The sequence below is a fragment of the Portunus trituberculatus genome, chromosome 37, assembly GCF_017591435.1.
Source record: "Portunus trituberculatus isolate SZX2019 chromosome 37, ASM1759143v1, whole genome shotgun sequence".
NCBI lineage: Eukaryota > Metazoa > Arthropoda > Malacostraca > Decapoda > Portunidae > Portunus > Portunus trituberculatus.
In genome coordinates this window covers 1,259,536-1,267,713 of record NC_059291.1, presented here as the reverse complement: position 1 = coordinate 1,267,713, position 8,178 = coordinate 1,259,536, and the positions used below count along the sequence as shown (strand labels likewise).

The window sequence follows — 8,178 nt, the reverse complement described above, 5'->3', positions numbered from 1 at the left end:
CCAAAAATCCGTTGCTCATGACTATCTAGGAGACCCAAATCTGTGTCACTCAGTTCGTCACCAGCCATAATCCACTGCTTGATTTTAAAACCTCCTTGGCTCAAAACTAGATCAATATCACTGACTAATTGTCGAGCTTCATGCATATCATCACAACTGTGCACAATGTCATCTACATATGAGTTTTTGGTTACAACATCTTTAACTTTAGGAAACTTTGTTTCATACATCTCCACGGTCTTCTTTAGGGCTGTCATAGCAATGACACCACTGGGTTTATCACCGAAAGTTACTGCAGTCATGATGTAATGGTCAGGTGGTCTTTCGTTGTCCATATTCCGCCAAAGAAACCTATGGGTATGTTGATCCAAAGTTCCCATTTTCACAGAGTTATACATCTTAGAAATGTCACCTGTAACAGCAAACTTTCCCTGACGAAACCTTATGAGGATGCCTAATAAACTGTTCAGGACATCTGGACCTTTGGCCCAATAATCGTTCAATATATGGCCCATGTAGGAGGCTGAGGAGTTGAACACAATGCGAAGGGGAGTTGAACTGGAGCTAGGTTTGAGGACTTCATGATGATGAATATAATGTACTGGTCCTTCATAGTTGTTCAACTCCTTGATGGATAACCTTCTGGCAACCCCTCTGTTCACCATATCCTGGATTTGGTCATTATATAATCCACAATAGTGCGTCCCCAATTTACTGAGTCTTTTTTCAGTTGACTTCAAACGAGCAACAGCAACAGATACATTATTAGGTAAATCTTCAGGCTCTCTAATCCAAGGATATTTGACAGTCCAACATTTTTCATCAGGATCATGGTTCAGACCTGCGCTAATCAATGCCAACTCTCTCTTTCCTTAAGGTTGTAATTTTTGTCTCCTGGGGTACATGAACCACATTTACAACCTCCACATTTGGGGACACAATAAGTACCTAAACCTTCAATTTCAAAAAACTTCTCTAAATTCATCTTCAACTTAAAGTTATCTTCCTCTCTTAACTCACTAAGGTTCCTGGAACAAGCAATATGACTAATCCTGACTCCAAAAACATTGCTCCCTGGTTTATGGAACTTGATCAAAGGGTGTGACCCACGAATGCAGTACCCGAACATACTCCGCATAAGCTGTAAGGTACCCACAGACGATATAACCTCAGGCATTAGGTTACACCAGTCCGTACCTATTAATAAATCAATGTCGCCCTCTGGCATGTCAAGATCAGTAACAGAAACGCCTTCAAATAATTTCGTCACTTCAGTTAAGTCTACCTTACAAACGGTTGATGTTATGCTCTCAATACCGTATGCAGTAATACGCCAAATTTTCCCATCCAAATCCTTAAGGGGGATGATATATTCTCGACTATGCAGCCGTTCGGTTCTCCCACCAACCTTAGTGACTGACAGAGTTACTTCTTTACCGGTGAGGCCCAATCTAGACGCTGCGTCAAATCTCACCAAAGTTATGTCACTTCCAGGATCCCAAAGTGTGTTCAAAGGTGTGGAACAGTTGGTGGAATACAATTTGTTCATCATCAACAGTGTCCTGTCTCTTACTCTACTTTCCAATTTTCCCGTCAGTGTCATGTGGAACATTAGCCCCTCAATATAGGCTTCATGAAGTAAGGGATGGTGGTCCTTGCCACACCTTTGTCCATCCGAGACAATATTACATGGTCTCTTCGACCAGCACTTCTTTGACATATGACTCCCCTTTAGACAACTGAAACAAATCCGATTTCTCTTCACTACTTCCACTTTATCACTATTGCTCATTCCCACGAACTCATTACAATTATGTATGCTGTGGGAGTAAGAATCATGTAGCCAACACTTAATACCCTGATATTGAGACTGCTCTGAATCACCCTTTCCCAATCCTAGATCACGTATGGACTGTGTTAATTGATTCAAGCATTGCTTCATTTCATTCTGATCTTCCTGGAGTTTCTTGATAATAGATGTCATGCCACCATCACTTCCTTCTTTATCTACCTGACTAATGGCATTATGACAAATTTTGTTGCTTGCATTACATCTTACGCTTGAATCCATATACTCAAGTACCCTTTTTTCCCTGAGTAAAAACTCCATTAATCTTTCAAAAAGATCTGTGGAATTTCTATATTTCTCAGACCAAATAACCCACTCACGTCTCTGTGTGCCAGGCATAATTCTCTCCACAAAGCTCACCATGTTTACAGTGTTCATTTCTCTCTCTAGATTCATCCTTCTCATGTCAAGCCAGCATCTTTCAAACTTTTCTACCATCCTAACGAACCCTTTGATATCACCTTCATTGATAGGTTTGGTTGACTTCAAATCACATAACAGGGTATCCACTAATTTACAATTATCTCCAAATTTTTCATCTAATCTGTTGAACATTTTGTCATAATCATTCTCTACTCCTTGGACGGCATCGAGTGCTGCACCACTCAGACATGACCTTAGAGCATAAGGGTCTTTACGAAAACTACTTTCCATCAATCTCTTATAGTCTTCCTTGAAGGTGGGGTAGGTCCTAATCTCCCCATTAAACACTGGAGGCTGAATACTTTTCACCTTAAGCAATCCATCTTTGTCTGGATCCTTCCCTGAACACAATTTACGTTCAGTGGCCACCAAATCAAGCTTTCTCCTTTCTAGTTCATCAATGTATTGTTCAGCTTCCGCAATGACACTTTCTTCCTCACCATTTTTTACGAGGATCGACACGTATTCCTCGTGACATCGTTCAACTTTCGTAAACACATCACATACCTCTGCACAGATGTCACTTAACACAACGTTAGCGTCACGCCGAGTAACTGCTTCATCAAAAAGCTTGCATTTCCTCGTGAATGTCCTCTTGGCTACCGTGCGTGCATCCTTCACCTTCTGTATGTCCTTCCCATCCATCTTGGAGCCGCGTTGAAATGTAGGATGACCAATGATAGAGCGGGCAGGACGTTGCAACTTTAATGCTGTGTTGTTTCAACCTGCAAGTGCCACTTATCATAATAACAAACCCCTAGATGATTACATGTATCTCCCAAGCAACTGCTAACTAAGCTAAACACAAGACACATAAACCACAGCAGATATCATGAATCACACACAATAAATATGTTCTGCACATAAGTCACATCATCAAAGGCGTACATAGTAATATACGTAGAAACTTACGCGGTACCTCCCGTCACTGGACACCCACAATGCATCCTAAAGCACACACAGATCGGCGGACCCTGCACAACCCTTGGCGATAACAACGTCGGTCACCGGCATTCCACCACCTACTCCCAGTATCGCAGCCGTCACCGTGTAAATCCTTACAAGGCCGACCCAGGAGCACGGGCACCTCACACAGCCGGCACCGCCTGCGTCACGACTGGCCACCCAGAGTGAACCCATGAAAGACCTCACCTCCGTAACTAATGTAAATCCTCACTCAAGTAACATACAAAAAATACAATACATACATTTTTATTAATATAACAGAGAAATATACTTACAAAATACATGAAACAAGAAAACTTAATAATACACAGGACCGTCCCGAACCCGGGCGAAAACGAACGACCACAACTACCGCTAAGTATCCCAATTAATCGTGATTCATGATACACCCCTTGAGATCATCATTCCGTGTCGAATCCAAATAATCGGGTTTCTGCAACTCGCCCTTAGTCTGGTAACACAAGTAGAGTGATAGAAATCGCACCTTTAATCATGTCTCCCTTGAGGTACTGACAGTGAAGGCGATAAAAGAAAATGGACATTGCTGTAGATATTGTTTGTGGCTTATTATTTCAGTTTATCGATAGTGTCAGGTTATGTTTATTGCTTATTGTTTTTTATTTATGTTCTTGTCATTGTTCCTCATCGCTCTGATAACACATTCTTGCTTGTCACGTCTAATTTGACAAGATATCTTTACGGGGACGTGCTAGGAACATCGCGTTACAACGGAACGTATTGTCGTGGAATGGAGTGGAGTGGAGTAGAAGGCAACGGAGCATGGAGAAGGATGGCTGGTTCTCCTGCTGGGTGATTTTCAACAAGAGGAAGCGATCAGCACAATGAGCCACCCGCCGAACCGATACCACCGTTCCAGACGCTGCCCCGAAACGCACTATCACGTAATGACTGAAGCGCCTGCGTGGAAGGTGAACAAATGTACCTGACACGCAGCGGGACTCAATTTTTCTTCTTCTCTTTTTATGTATAAGGGACACCGGCCAAGGGCAACAGAGCATTGATAAAAGAAGGCCCTCATTGCTGCAGGTCACAAACATACACGAAAAAAGTGAAAAATTGTAGGATCGATGGTCCAAGGTGTTGTTTCCTGAGTCAGTGAGCTATTTTTTTTTTTCTTATTTTCAAAAAGACATAAAAAGAGAAAAAGGCTTCTTTACTTCTATCAGAAAAAACAATTCAGCCAGAAAGGGTTCTATATCAGTTTGACAATATTTTTAGATATAAGAATGTTTAAAAAGTGTCAATAGAAGATCAAACTTGCCAGGAAAACGGAGAGAAGAATGTACTAATACAGGTTAGCCTTTGCATTAATAAGATGGACAGAATGAGGCTGAGAACAAAAACAGTATTGTGCAGCAAGTGATAAATTGGTCTTCGTGGGAGGATTTAGGGAGCTGCAGCCAAGTTAGTATCTTCTTGCTTGGATGCACTCTGAAAGTCGCAGAAGATACGCAGGGAAGCTTGGCGCAATATCTCCACTGCTTAGTCCCGTCTATTGGCAAGAGCCTCGCGTGAGCATGTGGCACGCTAAAGCCAAGCGGCATTTATTTGCGTGGAGATGTACCAAGTGCTGCTGAAGACACGAAAGGAAACGCGTTGCAATATGTTCACTGCATCGCGCCGCCGACTGGTAAACAGCTATCTTGTTTCTCTTACCGGCTATTCCATCTTGCTTTGTTTTACCATTTATCCACACAGCGAAGCAGCAGATTGCAGTGTGTGGAGCATTATGTTCCTTGGAAAGTTTGGTAATGAGCAAGACTTACTTAAACAAAATGCAGCAGATGATTAGGTACTGCATTGAATTCCTATACATTCATGAAAAGTCGGCAGCAGAGAACCCCTGCAGGCTGACGGAGAAATAAAAAAGTACTCTTGGTGGTGGAAGCAGCAGCCTCCGCCATTCCGCCGTCAAAAGGCTACTTAACACAGCGAGCACCTCATCCCTGGACACCTGACGGAAACATTAACCTTTTCGTTAGGAATATGGCGTTAAATCCTAGAAAATTTGACATCCCTTTTTTTTTTTTTTTTTAGTAATTTTCTCTTCGATTTAATTGTTTATGTGATCTCGTCTAAAATTACAAAATACTTAAATTGTTATGACTACTGAATAATTTCTGGAAACCGTCAAACATTTAATGCACTTGACATTTTTCCTTTTAATGTTCTTCTGCTACCTTTAAGGCGCCTGAATAATATATTGGTTTTGTCCATCATTAATGGCACCGCCGGGTTGGAGGTCATGCTGTGCTGCTTCATAGCAATGAAAAGAGTACATTAAGAAACTCAAAGTAAACATGGAAATATTTACACCTCAACATTTTAACGAGTGAAATGTCATAAATATATAAAATAAGTAATAACTGACGCTGATGCTTAAGAAACACAAGAAAATATAAAGTGTTCTTTGAAATATTACTTAAATAGAGAAGTAAAAATAAGCTTTTACTAATTAATGTGCTTGAAGACGATGGTGGGTAACGACCTGTTCCCTCAGCCCGCAGACTTAAGACTTTCAAAGGACGGAATAATCAGCTCTTCTCCAAAATTACTTTTCCGCGTGTTCCTTGAGCGTTTGGGTCTCGGTGCCGCATTCACTCTTCTATGCGGCATTCACTGAGTCTCTCTCTCTCTCTCTCTCTCTCTCTCTCTCTCTCTCTCTCTCTCTCTCTCTCTCTCTCTCTCTGATTAAATATAGGAAAGAAAAGAGTGCGTGTTACCAAAGTTTTTAAAAATAATACACTTTGATGTTGACGCGAGGTGCATTCCAGGTCATGGGAGACGAAGGAGAGTCTTCTGAAGGATGTTTCGGTGTTACATAAACCACCACCACCACCACCACCACCACCACCACCACCACTACCACTACCGCTACCACCAAGACCACTATCGCCACCACCACCACCAACCACTCCGCTACTCATGCGGTTTAAGTCAATTATTTTATATATCAAGTAATTAAAGTACACTCACTTTGATGTACTGTAGAGAACAACAACACAGCTACTCTCTCTAAAAAAAAAGTGATGAATATTGTAGTAGTCATTACAAGCCCACCGCTGCATCAAAAGGTGTATTATCCTGCCTGCCTCTATACGCATTAAAAAACTAAGAACGTGTGTGTGTGTGTGTGTGTGTGTGTGTGTGTGTGTGTGTGTGTGTGGTAATTCTTTCTTTCATCTTGATTTAATAACAGTTCTACAATGGCTCAACAAAAAATTACCGTATATTGTATGGCGGGGTTGTCCGTGGTGGTGCTGCGGTGCTGTTCCTTGCCTCCCGCTGTGTTGCGCTGTGTTGCTGTGTTGCCGCTATTGTAGGAGTGCATTGTCTCTGTTAGCTTTTAGGTGTGGTGACAAGTGGTGATGGTGGTGGTGATAGCGCAGTGGTTGAGTGATGACGACAATGAAGAACAAGAAGAAGCAAAGAAAAAAATAAGAAAAAGAGGAGGAAGCAAAGAAAGACAAGAAAAAGAAGAAGAAAGAAGGAAAGAAAGAAAGAAAAAGAAAATGTAGAAGACGACACAAAAGAGAGACCAAAAAGGAGGAAGAAAAGGAAGCAGAAGAAAAAAAAGACATAAAAATAAAGAAAAAAAAGGAGGAAGAAAATTAAAGAGACAAAATGAAGGAGAAAAGGGGAATGATAATAATGATAATGACGATGATAATGATAACAATAATGATAATGATGATAAACCAGAAGAAACGAAGCAAGAAAACCCACATAAAGAAGCAAAAAGGGAAAGAAGAAGAAAGAATGAGAAAAAAAGAGAAAAGGGAAAGAGAACGATATCATTGACGAAGAAGAAAGGAAAGAAGAAAAAGAGAAAAAAAAAACTTACCTTTACTCCTGGAGCGGCGTGTGTTGGGGAAGGAGACAGGGAGTGGAGGAATGCAAGGACTGATGGAGTTGGTGGAATAAGTGGAATACGTGGAGGTTCGCTACAGGAATAGTAGAAGAAGAGGAAATTGAAACAAAGGAAGAAGAAGAGGATATTGAAGCAGAGGAGGAGGAAGCGCACGGGGAAATTGAAGCAGAGGAAGAAGAAGAGGATATTGAAGCAGAGGAGGAGGAAGAAGCAGAGGAAGAGGAAGCGCACGTGGGAATTCAAGCAGAGGAGGAGGAAGCCCACGGGGAAATTGAAGCAGAGGACGAGGAAGCGCACGGGGAAATTGAAACAGAGGAAGAGGAAGCGCACATGGAAATTGAAGCAGAGGAAGAAGAAGCGCACGTAGAAATCGAAGCAGAGCCGTTTGGGGAGCGGACGGACAGGTGGTGGTGGTGGTGATGGTGGAGGAGGAAAAGGAAGAGGAAGAAGAGATGGTGGACGTGGAGGTGGAAGTAAAGTAGCAGACTCGGCATCCACGGCCCCTGAGTAATTCAAAGGGCGAGTTTTGAGTGAAAATCGGAGCGAGCAAGCAGTTCAGCTTTAGGAGAGCAGGGAGACGGCAACATTGGCATTTGCACCGGAGACAGACAGACAGACAGACAGACAGACAGACAGATAGACGGAAAAGAAAGCAAATAAATAATGAACTGCAACCGAAAGAAAATAAATAATTAAAACAGTATAAAAATATAATAGTTTCCTTGCTATAACCGACGGATACTTACGACCCCCGAGGAACGCATTGCAATATCTTACTTTAGTCATCACCCGCTGGGCAAACTGCATCAGGTGTCGCATTTCCTGACGTGAATACTCTGGGTGCGCGCTTCATTGGGTGTGACGCGAGGTTTACAAGCACATCCCCCCCGTGACTCCGGCCGTGTTTTGTCCGTCATGACCCAGAAACAAACGAATTCGAGTCAGGATTCAGTCTGGCAAAGAAAATTAATTCGGAGTCTGATGGAGATGCATAATGCAGTTCAACAAGATCGATGAGAGAGAGAGAGAGAGAGAGAGAGAGAGAGAG

General features: G+C 42.1%; 1 protein-coding gene across 1 annotated transcript; it reads right to left on the bottom strand.

The window, feature by feature from the left end:
• Positions 1–850: 850 nt before the first annotated feature.
• On the bottom strand, positions 851–3,617 carry LOC123513898. The gene is made up of 2 exons (XM_045271359.1): positions 3,185–3,617; positions 851–2,997 (listed from the first exon to the last, which is right to left on the bottom strand). Exon 2 carries the CDS (start codon positions 2,915–2,917, stop codon positions 851–853), a length of 2,067 nt encoding a protein of 688 aa, XP_045127294.1. The 5' UTR covers positions 2,918–2,997; positions 3,185–3,617.
• Between the last annotated feature and the right edge of the window lie 4,561 nt (positions 3,618–8,178).

Bases quoted from the DNA above. Each gene is read 5' to 3' on its own strand.
- LOC123513898 (XM_045271359.1), bottom strand. From the start codon at position 2,917: ATGGATGGGAAGGACATACAGAAGGTGAAGGATGCACGCACGGTAGCC.